The sequence below is a fragment of the Psammomys obesus genome, unplaced genomic scaffold (genome assembly GCF_907164565.1).
Source record: "Psammomys obesus unplaced genomic scaffold, mPsaObe1.curated_primary_1811, whole genome shotgun sequence".
NCBI lineage: Eukaryota > Metazoa > Chordata > Mammalia > Rodentia > Muridae > Psammomys > Psammomys obesus.
The window spans coordinates 10378446-10392263 of record NW_026596131.1 but is presented as its reverse complement, the minus strand read 5'-3'; the positions used below and the strand labels follow the sequence as shown (position 1 = coordinate 10392263).

The 13818-nt window shown below is 50.6% G+C and overlaps 1 protein-coding gene across 2 annotated transcripts; it reads right to left on the bottom strand.

Annotated features, from left to right (window-relative positions):
- Positions 1–2371: 2371 nt before the first annotated feature.
- LOC129665674 (CMRF35-like molecule 8) lies at positions 2372–13173 on the bottom strand. 2 transcript variants are annotated; one of them, XM_055592482.1, is made up of 7 exons: positions 13076–13173; positions 10398–10739; positions 9368–9518; positions 6527–6624; positions 4809–4846; positions 4331–4438; positions 2372–2993 (listed from the first exon to the last, which is right to left on the bottom strand). In XM_055592482.1, the coding sequence occupies exons 1-7, from the start codon at positions 13137–13139 to the stop codon at positions 2832–2834; spliced, it is 963 nt and encodes a 320-aa protein (XP_055448457.1). In that variant the 5' UTR covers positions 13140–13173; the 3' UTR covers positions 2372–2831. The 2 variants fall into 2 exon arrangements, with proteins under 2 accessions (XP_055448457.1, XP_055448458.1); XM_055592483.1 differs by having other exon boundaries at positions 9368–9506.
- Positions 13174–13818: the final 645 nt, after the last annotated feature.

The following is a 13818-nucleotide window of genomic DNA, read 5'->3' as shown; positions in this document are numbered from 1 at the left end:
CCTCACCTTCCATCTTGTTTGAGACACGGTCTTTTGGCTGTCCATACCAGCACACCAGGCTATCCGGCCTCCAAGCTTCGGGGACCTGTTTCCACCTCCTGTCTTGCTGAGGCAGGGCTGGAATTACAGGCTCTCTTAGTACATGTGCAACTTTTTTATTTTTACAATTTAAATGATTACTTGTGGGGGTGGGATGGGGGGGCCATGTGCCGTGGTGTGTAAGACAGTACTCTCCTTCCATCTTTACGAGAGCTCTAGGAACCAAACTCAGGTTGTCAGACTTGTATGGTGTAAGCATTTCACCCGCTGAGCCTTCCAGCTGCTGACCAGACAACCAGCTTTTACATGGGTTCTGGGGATCAAACTCAGGTCCTCACACATGCGTGGCAAGCACTTTTACCCACTGAGCCTCCTCCCAAGCCCTGATGGCCAGTCTTTAACATAAATTTGGAGCTTCCGTCTTTTGGAGCTTCTGTGCTTTAACGGGGAATTGTCTGTTACAATTGTTTACGGAAGATGCATTGGAAGAGGTGCCCCTCCCCTGTCCACAGTCCTAAAGCAGGGAGGTGAGTGGAGAAGGCCCATGTCTCCCATATCTACATCCCTGTAAACCCAAAGGTCCATGTGGGGCATGGCTTGGCCTTTGCTTCCCTGTGTCCAGCCTTCTGCCTGTCATGAAGCAGGTCCCTGAATAAGCTCTGCAATGAGTGGATGAGATACTGAGTAGATGCATGGATGGATGAATGGATGGGTGGATGGACAGATGATGGATGGATGGATGGATGGATGGATGGGTTAATAGACAGATGATGGATGGATGGATGCATGGATGGACAGATGATGGATGGATGTGAATGGACAGATGATGGATGGATTGGATAATGGGGATGTGGATATAGATGGGTAGATAGGTAAGTGGATGGATGGATGGGTGAATAGTTGAATAAGTGAGTAGATGGATGATTAAATGGATGAGTGGATGAGTGAATGGTTTAATGAATGAGTGTATGGGCAAATGAGTGAATCGACGGCTGCATGAATGAATGAATGAGTGCTGCCCTTAGGCTGATCTGCCCCCAGGCAGCAGGGAGAGGAAACAGGGGAGGAGAAAGTGAAGGAAGAGACATGTGAGGAGAAAAGTACCCTGGCTGGGCACTTGGCCCTTAGGCCTTCCCACAATGAGTGACTCATACCACAAAGCAGGGCTCTCCTTTCCCTACCCACCCCTCTAGTTGGCTGTTTGTGGGCCCAGAGCTCTATTTTTGGGTGGCCACAGCACCCCTATTTCCCCCTTAAGGCTCTTGAGTCCCATCTGCACAATCCAGTGCCCACTGATCTTCCAAGTGGAAAGAGCCATTGGTAGGCTTGGGGCTGAGGCCTGGGGCAGAGCTGAGAGCATACTAGGGCTCTGTGAGCTGTACCCATAGGCCCTACTGTGTGCACACACATACACAGAACACACACACACACACACTTTCTCCACACTGTGGACCCTGGCTTTAGGCATGCATCCATCTGTGTATGTGTAGGTGTGTTTCCCCTTTTGTGTCTCAGAACATTGGTACGAGAAGTGAGGGGTGTACCTGGGATGACTCATGGGTGTGCATGCCACAAGCACACTCACATGTGGAGGGTGGGGTACATGAGCTGAATTTTAAAGAATTCTAAATCTAAGAATAAAGTCTGGGGAAGAAACTCAGGCAGGATGCCCTTTCCCGCCATGATGATAATGGACTAAACCTCTGAACTATATGCCAGCCCCAATTAAATGTTTTCCTCTGTAAGAGTTGCCATGGTCATGGTGTCTCTTCACAGCCATAGAACATTAACTAAGACAGTCATCCTTAGCTACACAGCAAGTTCAAGGCTAGCCTGGGCTATAAAAAAAATCCTGTCCTTTTTTTTTGGAAAGGGTTTCTCTTCATAGCCTTGGCTATCCTAGAGCTCAAACTCACCGAGAGCCATTGGCCTCTGCCTCCCCGAGTGCTGGAATTAAAAGTATGTGCCACTTCCCTGCAAGAATTTTATCTTAAAAAAAAAATCCAAGGAAGTCACAAATAGGCATCATCTCCTACTCCTTTGAGACAACTCACCCTTGAAGTTGCTTCCGGTGCAATGTTAAGAGTTATAAGAAAATCACTTGGACAGATACAGTTTTCAAGCCCTTGGTGGGTGCTGAGGGCTGGTAGCATTCATTCCATCCGGGAACAGCAGTTACAACTTACCCTTTCCAACCCAGTGTTGAGGCACATGTCCTTGTGTCCCAAAGGCTCCTCCGACTTCAGAGCTGCAGGCATGTAGCAGACATCATCGAAACCATTTCTTCTCCTTTTGAGAAGATACTACAAACTTTATTACAAACTTTGTTTACCTAAGAGTCCAGAGGAATTTGCCCCTGACCATGGGCCAGGGTCCTGTCCTCAGAGCTTCGGTTTCTTCCCCTGTGAGATGGGGGCGCTGGTGTTTAGTGCCCCCATAACCCTCCTCTTTGTATTCTCATGGCTCTTCACTGATTCTCCACTTTCCCAGCGACCACAGAGGTTCCTGCTGGGCTGACACTACAGAGCTAACACAAGTGCTGTTCCAGATGAACCATGTCACTTCCCAGAGGCTACAGGGATGCAGAGGCTACAGGGATGCCGAGGCAGTACAAAACGAGAGGGCCGGTGGGACGAGCCTCTGTTCCCACAGAGACTTGGTTCCTGCTCATCTTTACTGAAGCTGGAGAGGATCTTTAGTGAAGCCAGAGAGGTTCATGACACTGACAGCAGCAGGCTGCAGGGAGCTTAGGAACCTGATGGTCACCACTGAGGGGATCAGGTGACAAGGGGTCACAGGTGAGGGACAGAGGGGCCTTCTCTGGGCTTCCGGACCTCGCTGTACTCTGCTTTCTGGTCCTGAGGCAATGAAGCAGGATTCCCCTTGGCCTGAGAATCCTGCCCCTGCGAATCAAATGCCACCAAAGTATAGTGAAGCTCTTCCTGGGGAAATGCCTGTAGAGAGAGAGACCCCAGACTCAGGCCAAGAGGGAAAGGGCACATACCCTCCTCAACTGCCCAGAACTGGACTCACTGGCCCACCTGGTCAAGCCACAGTGGGCAGTTCCCATACTGGGTATATCATGGCCAGCAGAGGTAGCCATAATGGCACAACAGTTCTAAGGTTTACTAGCTATGATTGGTCATGGGCTGACGAGTTGAAAGTGGAAAGGAAGTTAGCTTCCAACCCATTTTGCAATCATTAGCTACCAGGTGATGCCAGGCTGTTGCTGGTCCCAGAGCTAAGAAGACATGAGAACATGTTAGGTGATGAAGGAATGGGCCTTTCAGACACATGGCTAGGCACCATCTGAGTGGCTACAGACAGCTGATGAAAATGAGGACACTGGGTTCCCTGCACACAACTCATCCTCAAAAGACACCTTCACGGGACTGGAGAGATAGCTCAGTGGTTAAGAGCACCGGCTGCTCTTCCAGAGGACCTGGGTTCAATTCCCAGCACCCACATGGCAACCCACACTGTCTATAACTCAGTCCCAGGGGATCCGACACCCTCACACAGACATACAGACAGACAAAACACCAGTGCACATGAAATAAAAAATGACTTGTTAAAAAAAAAAAAAGGCACTGTCCCAAGTGAAGGGAAGCCATAGTTCTGGGTGATCCAGGAAGGTTGTGGACTAGAACCTCTCACTACCGCCCACCCCATGGAGCAGGGTCAGCAGCCTGGGTTGAATGGGGCCTGAGTGGACACATGCAGGCAGATGAGTCAGTTTTCCAGAGCAGTCTGTCACCCATCTCCTGCCACCAAACTATGGCACCCTTCAGGGAACCCAAGAAGAGTCCAGTGGGCTCTGAGCCTTGGGGTGGGGGTGGGGGTGGGAAAAGGAGACTCCCCAGAAAGCCTTTGGTGTTTAGATCCTTCTCAGCTTCTCTTTGGTCCTCCCTATGAAATGATGGATCACACCCAAGGAGGCTGTCTGCCCCGTCCTCCTGTTTGAAGGTAACGGAGCCTAACACTTGACCACACCTCTAAAGCAGAATTGATACCAAAGAGGTGGGGGCACTGACACAAGGAGAAATTGCCCATTTTGATTTATTGACTGTCCAGGCCACAGATACCGGCCACTCCTGTGATCCCTGTACTTCTTATTCCTAGCTCCGATGAACTCGGCTCATCTAATGGCCTCAGCTCTCATTGAGTCCCCTCTGCCCCATCTTCTGCATAGCTGGGTCAGCACTTCATCCCCTGCCCATCCTCATCCCTATGTGGTACCCTTACACGGCCCAGGATCCTCATGCCAAGGGAGCCGGGCTCCCCAACTTACCACTGTGCTATATTCCACCTCCACCTGACTCGGCAGCACCGGCTCTTCCCTCAGGGGCCATGTGCGCAGCTGCAGGTTCACATACTGGCACTCACTCTGCTCAGCAGCCTGCGGAAGGTCAAGAAGCGTCAGCCGTGGAGTCCTTCCCTCCCACCCCCGGCCCTCCTTCTCTGAAGATGTCTCCCTTCCACTGCACTCTGGGTATCAGCCATGGCATTCCCATTCTTCCTCCATCCTCTCCCTGTTCTCTCTAGGATCCTCCCTTCATCCAAGTCCACTGTCATGGCCAGATGTGAACAGACTGGACAGAACCTGGGACAAGAGTTGGTGACTAGTTCTCCAGGTGCTGTTCTTCCTGTCCTGGAAAAATTCCATCTACCTGTAGCAGACCGTCCCTTCTACCAGCCCAGAGACCCCCCTACAGCCGCCTCTTGCCCACCCAGGCATCCTGGCTCACCTCCTGCCATAGCTCCCTTACCTGCCTGAGGTTCTGGGACAGCTCTGGATTTGTATTAGCTAGGGACAGAAAGAGAAGGAGGAGGTGAAAAGTAGACAGGGGAGGAAGGGCATGCTTCACTCTGTCTGAGAAAGGCTTTCCCTGGAGACTTCAGCCATAGGCCTGGGATTTCTAAAACATTCAACAGCAGTGGAAATGCTATAATGTGCTAAGGGCAAAAGTGCAGATTTAAATGGGATGAAATTTTTGTTTTCTTGTTTTGTTTTGTTTTTGAGACAGGGTCTTGCTATGTTGCCCAGGCTGCTCTTAGACTTTCCTAATCCTCCTGCCTCAGCCTACCACATGCTGAGAGTACAGGGATGAGTCACCTTGCTGGTTATAAAGCAAGAGCTTTAGGAAATCACAGGTAGGGCTGGAGAAATGGCTCAGTGGCTAAGAGCACTGGCTGGGTTTGGTTCCTAGCACCCATGTTGATCAGTTGACAACTTCCTGTACGTTCATCTCCACGGGATCTGACGTTCACTTCTGACCTCTAAGGGCTCCCCACAAACACATACACACACATACAACACCCCCCCCAACACACATATACACATAATTCAAACATGGAAAAAGAATTTAAAGAAATCACATAGGCATAGTAAAAGACTGGAAGGAATTTGCATGCCTCTAGTACAGTGGCTGATTTTCTGGGTGTAACAGTCCTGGAACTCACTGTGTAGATCCACCTGCCTCTGCCTCCTGACTGCTGGGATTAAAGGTGTGCCCCGCTGCCACCTGGCCTGTTTTGTTCTTGGAGACAGAGTCTGTCCTACGTAGTCCTGTGTGACCTTGAACGCTCTGCAGCTCTGTAGTCATGTTGCCTTCCCAAGCACTGGGATTACATGAACCAACACACCACGTCTTTTTCTTTCTTTCTTTCGTTATTTATTTATTTATCTATTTATTTATTTATTTATTTATTTATTTATTTATTTACTTACTTACTTACTTACTTACTTACTTACTTACTTACTTACTTACTTACTTACTTAATTGCTTACTTATTTTCCCTGAGGCAGGCAGGGTTTCTCTGTGAAGCCTTGGCTGTCCTGGACTCACTTTGTAGACCAGGCTGGCCTCGAACTCACAGAGATCCACCTGTCTCTGCCTCCCAGAGTGCTGGGATTATAGGCGTGCGCCCCCACACCCAGCTTTCTTATATCTATTTTGGGGGGCCACAGTGTCTCTAGGTGAAAGGGCATCCAAGAAGTAGACTAGGACTCACAGAACGGAGGTTGTCAGGCTGGGAAAGTCCCATGTGGTTAGTGTCGGCCATGTGGGGGCTGCAGATCAGGAGGGTGGAGGGTAGGGGAAAGGAGAGTAGGGGGTGGGGAGACTGAGGTTCTGCCCAACTGACCAAAGCCACAGGAAGCAGGGGCTGGGCACACTGTGGAGGCCTAACAGCCCTGCAGGGACAGTCTCTTGAGAGAATTGGAGGTTTTAAAAGGTCTCAAGGAGCAGCCGCTCAGGGCCCAGGAGAAAGGCCTCTAGGGAGCTATCTCTGGAGGTCTGTAACCTCTACACCCTGGGACACCTCCGTTGCCACGCCCACTAGGGACACCAGTCTTGTGGGCCCTGAGGGTGTGTGCTTAATGTGGTGGCTGTTCTGTGAACCCGGACAGAGCTCTGAAGGTGGAAGGCCGTGGCCAGGATTCTCCTACCCTCGAGCAAGGACAGGACACAGGGAATTAACTTACCTTTGACCAGCCGCTTCTGGAACGTCCTCCAGGCCAGCACAGAGGTCCCCACCAACAGAAGCAGCAGAAGAGCTAACACAGACAGCAGCACTGGGAGGCTTTAGGGAGAGGGAGTCATTTGTTCAGCGCTGGGAATCGAACCCAGGGCCTCATGCACAACAGACAAATGCTCTACACAGCCCCTGGGTATATTGCCAGACCCTGACTTTCAAAATACATAAAGTCAAATGTTTTCAAAAAGAAATCCGTGCAATGACTCAGTGGATAAAAGAGCTTGCCGTGCAAGCCTGAGGTCATGGGTTCAAAACCCAGAACCCATACTAGAAGAGAACTGACTCCTGAAAGTTATGCACACATATATGCTCACACACAATAATAACCTTTATAATTTTATGAAGCTGGGAGTGCTGATCCACAACTTTAATCCCAGTGCTCAGGAAGCAGAGGTAGGTGCACCTTTGTGATTTCAAGGCCAGCCTGGTCTCACAGTGTGCTCCAGGCTACCCAAGGCTATGTAGTGAGAACTTGTCTCAAATAAATAAATGAATAAAGGATAAAGGTCAGCACTATGATGGCTTCTTTATCTAAATCCCACCTCACACATACACACACACATACAGATACTCACAGATGCAAATAAACACACAGACAAATACACAGATACACACACACACACACACACACACACACACACACACACACACACACAAGCTTTCAGCCCCAACAAAGCAGGGCTGTTCCTGCTGTGAAGGTCTTCAGGTGAGCCTCCGAAAGCAGCCTGCCTGGAGCCAGCATTTTCTCTTGTCTGGCAGCCACTGTTGCCCTAGGTTGTCAGAAGGCTTGTGGGAAGATTTCCAGGGGTGGGATAGTGAAGAGAGGACAGGCCTTGTTCCCCGGATTCTGGGAGAGAGGCCACATGTGTCCCGGGAGAGCTTTCAATATGGCCAACACATCTGTAGATTCTGACAAGATGTCACAATGTCCAGAGGTCGGACACCCCTGCCTAGTGCTGGGGAATGTGCCGACAGGAGCACCTTTGTTGTTTGTGAATGACATTGGAGTGTTACCTATAGGAGTGTCCAGGCCCCAGTCTCTGGCCCTCATGCATTTGGCCTAACGCCAAAATATAAATTTACTTAACATGTGCTGAGGTCCCTGGAGTGGTTGGGTTTTTGCATTGTTTTGTCTTGCTGATAATTTTGTGACTGGACTGCATGGCTCTTGGGTGCAAACTTTACAGATAACAACGCTGAGCCTGCACATAGCTAAGAGGTGAGACGACAGAATGAGGCTGCTCACCAGGAACCAGTGTAGGGTCAGAGATGTGACGGGACTCTAAGCAGCCCAGCCTCTGGAGAGGGGCGGGCTGGAGATCATCCCCATGCCAGCCTTTCAGCCTGTGGAGTCCCCAGTACAAGCCCTGGAAAGGAGATGGGAGGAGCTCTTGGTGGACTCGCAGAGGCCCCTGGCAGGATGGTGCACGCTGACCCTGCTTGAGATGGAGGGTACCATGACACCGCTTGGGAGTCTTCCGGTCTCACCTCACTGTGTCTTCCTTTATCTCCTCGTGTTTTCTGTTTTGTTTTGTTTTATCTTTTATGATGAAACCATTTCCGTTGGTGATGACCCTAGTGAGTTCCCGAACACAAGGGAGTCATGGGAGCCTCATCATTTACAGCTAAAAGTTAGGAGTACAGGTGACCAGAGCCCTTAACCTACAGGATCTGTACTAACTCCAGTCAGTTCCAGGAGCTGTTTGCAGTGCCCGGGGAGGTCAGAGGGAGAGTCTGAACCCTGGAAATGGTTGCTGACCACATGCAGTTTTCTTGGGAGAGTCTGTAGGCATTTTCAGACTCCTCAGTATCTAGAAGGGGGAACCCAAGAGTTTGGAGTCATGTAGCCTGGGCCCTGCCCTGCATCTTCTGTAACAGCCGTATGACTAGGTAGCTTGCTTAGCCCTCTGAGCTTCAGTTTACTCATCTAAAAAAAATATAATAATAATAATATGGTATGATAATTTGGATGAGAATGGCCCCCACAGGCTCATCTGTTTGAACATTTGGTCCCCAGTTGGTAGAACTATTTGGAAAGGATTAGGAGGCGTGGCCATGATGGAGGAGGTGTGTCACTTGGCTGGGTGGGGTGGGGGGTGTTTTGAAGTTTCAAAAGCCCACAACATTCCCGGTTAGCTCTCTCTGTCTTGTGGTTGTGTCTCACGATGTAAGTTCTCAGCCACAGCTCCAGAACCAGGCCTGCCTGCCGCCTGCTGCCCTGTTCCCATTACTGTGGTCATAGATTCTAACTCTCTGAGACTGTGAACCCCAAATAAGCACTTTCTATTATAAGTTGCTTTGGTCATGGCATTTTGTTGTTGTTGTTTTTGTTTGTTTTGTTTTGTTTTTTTTTATCAAGCCATAGAAAATTAAGACCTGTGGTAACTTGAAGACCGTCACGAGGTAGAAGAGGAGCATTCTGTGAAGTGCTGAGCCAGGCGCCTGACAGAATGTCACTGGCCCTTTTCATTCTGCTCTCCTTCCACCACACCCTGGGTCCTCCTCAGCTGAACACCACCTGTCTTCAGCATAGGCAGGCTCAGTGTGGTCAGTGACCTATGACATCCTACCTGGACTGGAGCCAAGGGCACAAGAGGTCCTAGCCAGCGGGGTATGACATCAGCACATAGCCAAGATGCCTGCTTAGGCCCCTCTGAGGGGAAAGTCCACCTTCAATTCAGAAACCAAAGTGCCTTACCCCAAGCTCTCAGGCTTCTGGTAGCCCGTCTCCTAAGGGGACAACATGGCTGGGGTAGCCACCTCCAGGTCAGGAACCAGGGCACCTTACCTCAAGCCCGGGCGCTGGTCATGGTGGCCCTCTGTGATGGATCCTTGGGTGGAACCCTTGGTGGCCAGGCTGGTGGGCACTATGATGAATCCTTGGATGGAACCCTTGGTGGCCAGGCTGGTGGACACCACATCTGTCCCTGAAGATGAAACTACAGATCAAAGCTAGTTAATCTCCTCAGATTCTGCCACTGTCCAGTGGCATCTTTCCTTCCTTCCTTTTTTTCTTCCTTCCCTTTTTCTTTTCTTCCTTCCTTTTTTCCTTCCTTCCTTCCCCACTCCTTCTCCTTCCTTCCTTCCTTCCTTCCTTCCTTCCTTCCTTCCTTCCTTTCTTTCTTTCTTTCTTTCTTTCTTTCTTTCTTTCTTTCTTTCTTTCTTTCTTTCTCTTTACTTTCTGAAACAGAGTGTGTATGAAGCTTATAGCCTTGGCTGTCCTGAGCTTGTGATCCTCCTGCCTCTGCCTCCTGAGAGCTAAGATCACGGGCATACACCACCCTCAACAGCTGCCAATGGGTTGTTTTTTGAGCTGATTTCACACCAAAGGATTGGGATGGAGGATCCTACTAAATCAGCTGATCATTGGCATACATGACATAGCTGTCACCCCGAAACCCCCTGAGTCAAAACCACACACCAGGTCTGCTCTCCTCCAGCCTCAGCCACATGCTGCAGAGACAGCTAACTGCAAAGCTGCCTCCTTGTCTCTAGTGAAAGCTCCCTTTCAACAGTCCCCTGCTGACCCTCCGCTCAGCCCCCAACACACCCAGGAACTCTGGTTTTCATGGACCACCCCACAGGATACAGAACTCTGTCCTGACCATACCCTGCCCTCTCTACCTCCTGTCCCCTGAAGGACCAGCACCTTCCTCCCCACAAGATGCAGCTACTCCAGGATGCATCCCTGACTGCTGCCCTGTCCCTGTTGTCCCTCACCACACACAATGTACTCCCAGGCCCTGAGCTGATTCCTGACTGAAAATTCTTGCCACTTGCAGCTGTCCTGGTCTATAGTGCTCACAAGAGGGACTTACCTGGGACCTCACTTGGGACCACCACGGACAACACAACCATGAAGGAGTCATCGATAAATAGTACATCCACCCCACACATGTAGGTGCCTGCATCCTCCAGGGTGAGGTTCTCCAAGGTCACTGTGAAGGTGAGGTTGTCTGGATGGTCTCTGATGGACACTTGGCCGTTCCTAGCTTCTTCTGAGCCTCTGGTCTTGACAATCTCTTTACATAGTAGCACACGTGACCCTCTGCACCAGTATTTGTTATTAGTCTTGTATTTCTCCTCATACTGACACTGCACACTCAGGGACTCCCCCACAGTGCCTGTCACGGTGCTGGGGCCACGCAGAGGGACACAGCCTGGAAAACACAAACCTCAGTTCTGTACCTTCACAGCTAGATGGGGAGTAGGTCCTCCAAAATTTTCTCCTCCCATCAGCCAATCACCCCTCAGCAAGCTTTCCTTCTGCCCTGCTCCTTCCTTCAACCTTAATCCTCTCTGTCCCTCCCACCCACCAGGGCCTCATGTTTTCAAACACGCCAGCTCTGGGCATCTCAGGACCTTGGAGAATAACCATCACCACCACCTCCATGTGGTCCCAACCCAGGAATATGAGCCAGGGCCGAAGAGGGCGACCAACTGTATCCCCACTTCCCTCAATGCCCTCATGACCCTGTGACCAGAAAGAGAAGTCAGGGGAAGGGCAGGAAAATGTGAGGGTTTGCTCTCTCAACCTAGGTTTACCTCCGTGATTTTAAGGTTCTATTTTTTTAAGGTTTGGGTTTTTGTTTGTTTGTTTGTTTGGTTGGTTAGTTGGTTGGTTTTGGTTTTCCAAGACAGGGTTTCTCTGTTTAGCCTGACTGTCCTGGACTTGCTTTGTAGACCAGGCTGGCCTCAAAATCACAGAGATCTGCCTGCCTCTGCCTCCCTGAGTGCTGGGATTACAGGCGTGCACCACTGTACCCAGCTTCCTTTTTTTTATTTTTGAGACAGGGTTTCTTTATGTGACAAGAGCCCTGGCTGTCCTGCACTCGACAGGACAGCTTTGTAGACCAGGCTGGCCTCAAACTCAGAGATCTGCCTCCTCTGCCTCTGAGGTGCTGGATTAAAGGTGTGCACCACCATGCCCAGCTTAAGGTTTTTGTTTTAAGGCTTATTTATTGTATTTGTGTGTTTGTGTGTACCTGTGTGTTTATATGCACCACACACATGCTTGCAGGAGCCCCTGGAGGCCAGGTGTGAGATGCCCTGAAATCAGAGGTATGGGTGGTTGTGAACCACTATGTGAGCTCTGAAAACCAAACCAGGTCCTCTGAAAGAGCAGTGAGTGCACTCAACACTGAGCCGTCTCTCGGTGACTTTCCTTTTATTTGTAATTATATGTATACGTGTTTGTGTGCAAGTATTGCACAGGAGTACCGTGCCTGCAGAGACTAGAAGGAGGCATCAAGCGGCTCTTGTCTCTGAACCCCCAGCTCTGGGCTTACGCATGCACACCAAATCCATTTTTCTAGTGGGTGCTGGTCCAGGCTCCGGGGCTCACTCTCTCCACAAAGTAAACACCAGTTCCCAGCCTCCTGGGCCCTTCCTGGCCTGCAAGGATGCTTCCCCCTGCAGCACCCCCTGTAGCACCCCCTCTGCCCCCCCCCCGCCTCCGAGTAGATGGCTGGCTTCCCGACTTTCCACCTCTGCCCTTAGCATGGCACTTTCAAATCTCCTTAAATCCCAAAGGGCAGGGGAGTGGGGAGGAGGAGGAAGAGGAAGAAGAAGATCCAAATATATAAAAAATAACCAAGATAATTTTTAAACATCTGTAAATAAGTGTGTAGACCCAGATAAAACCAGGGCTTTTTTTTTTTTTTTTTTAAATACAAATGGACAATATAGATGAAGAAAAGGTTTTGTTGTTGTTCCTTTTTGAGACTTTTTTTTTTTCCTATGTAACCCTGGCTGTCCTGAAACTCACTCTGTAGAACAAGCTGGCCTTAAAGACACAGAGATCTGCCTGCCTCTGCCTCCAGCCTGCTGGGATTAGAGATTCTTTTTACCCTTTGTGGGTATAGTCATTGGTAGTTTGCTTTGCCCCGTGGATGACCCCATACCCTTGTGCACAGAGGCGGGGCTAATCGATTCAGTGGTTATTTTAAAAATGCAAATACTAAACCAAGTGATGGTGCACTTTTAATCCCAGCGCATGGGAGGCAGAGGCAGTCAAATCTCTGAGACTGAAGCCAGCCTAATCTACAGATCCAGTTCCAGGACAGCCAGAGCTACACAGAGACACTGTCTTGAAAAACTGAAAATAGAAGGAGAAAGAACTCACATCCTTCCCCACCAATACATGCCTCTCAGGGTCTCAGCACGGCCCTCACACTGGTACCACCAGACCTGCCCTCCTTCGTCCTATTCTAACCCATCCAAAATCCCTCTCAGCACCCCTCCTGGGCAGCCACCAGCCTTCACTGTGTGATTTGTCCCTTGTCCTGACATGGGACAAATGTCCTGAATGTAGTAGCAGATCCTGGTCCCTCGCCCCACCCCCGCCACACACACACAATGCGGACCTTTGGTCATCCACCTAACACGGACGACCAGCTGCCACCTTCCGTGTTGTGCACAGAGGAATCCCGGTCCCAGAGCCTCACAAGGCATCTCCCGAGGCCTCCCCGCCCTCCTGGGCAGACAGCCTCCTCACCTGGAAGCTGGAAAAGCAGCAGCAACAGCGTGGGCAGCAACACAGCTGAGACCAGTTGGGTCATTTCTCCCACACGTGGGTCACCAGCAGCCAGGCCACTGTCAGCTCCACGGTTCAGCCCCGTGGGGGTGGGGGGAGGGAGCTCAGGCTCCGAGGCCCCCACTTCTGCTTTTCTTTGTGTCTTTTCTTACTTCTGTTCCTGGAGCTACTGAGAAAGTGAAAGAATCTGGAGGAGCAGAGGCCAGCGGAGGAAGCCTGGATGAGGCGCAGCCCTCATGACTGCCAGGGTGAGACCTGTGGCTCTCAGGCCTGCTGGCCCCTGCTTGGGTCTGGCTCAGCGCACAGGGCCCGAGTTCTTTCTGATTGGCGTCCCGTCACTCCTCACTTCCTTGTGGGCAAGGATGGCAGCTTTGTGTGTGTGTGGAGGGGGAGAGCTTTCTGGCCTGCTGCCTCTGCCTGGGTGGTGCCTACCGTGAGACCTTCCATGGAGCTTTGCTCCCATGAACCCCAGCTCTAACCTGAACCCCAAAAAGTTCCTAAAGTGTGCCTGGTGTTAGAAATGTGTCTTCCATTTGGCCAGGGGCTCTCCAGGCTGTGACTTTATTTCTTGTGTAGTCCCACTGAACCTGAAGCAGGGACCCAGACAACCGGCAGGTCCCGTCTATCCCGTCTATCTGTCACTGAGACACCATACATGTACACATAGATCTCCTGTGAACCCTTTCCGGTTCATACAAAATGGC

Bases quoted from the DNA above. Each gene is read 5' to 3' on its own strand.
- LOC129665674 (XM_055592482.1), bottom strand. From the start codon at position 13,139: ATGACCCAACTGGTCTCAGCTGTGTTGCTGCCCACGCTGTTGCTGCTG. The intron at 10,740-13,075 runs GTGAGGAGGCTG...TGTGTTTTCCAG, and splicing joins GCTGCTTTTCCAGCTTCCAG to GCTGTGTCCCTCTGCGTGGC. The intron at 4,847-6,526 runs GTAAGTTAATTC...TTCTGTCCCTAG, and splicing joins CCAGAAGCGGCTGGTCAAAG to CTAATACAAATCCAGAGCTG.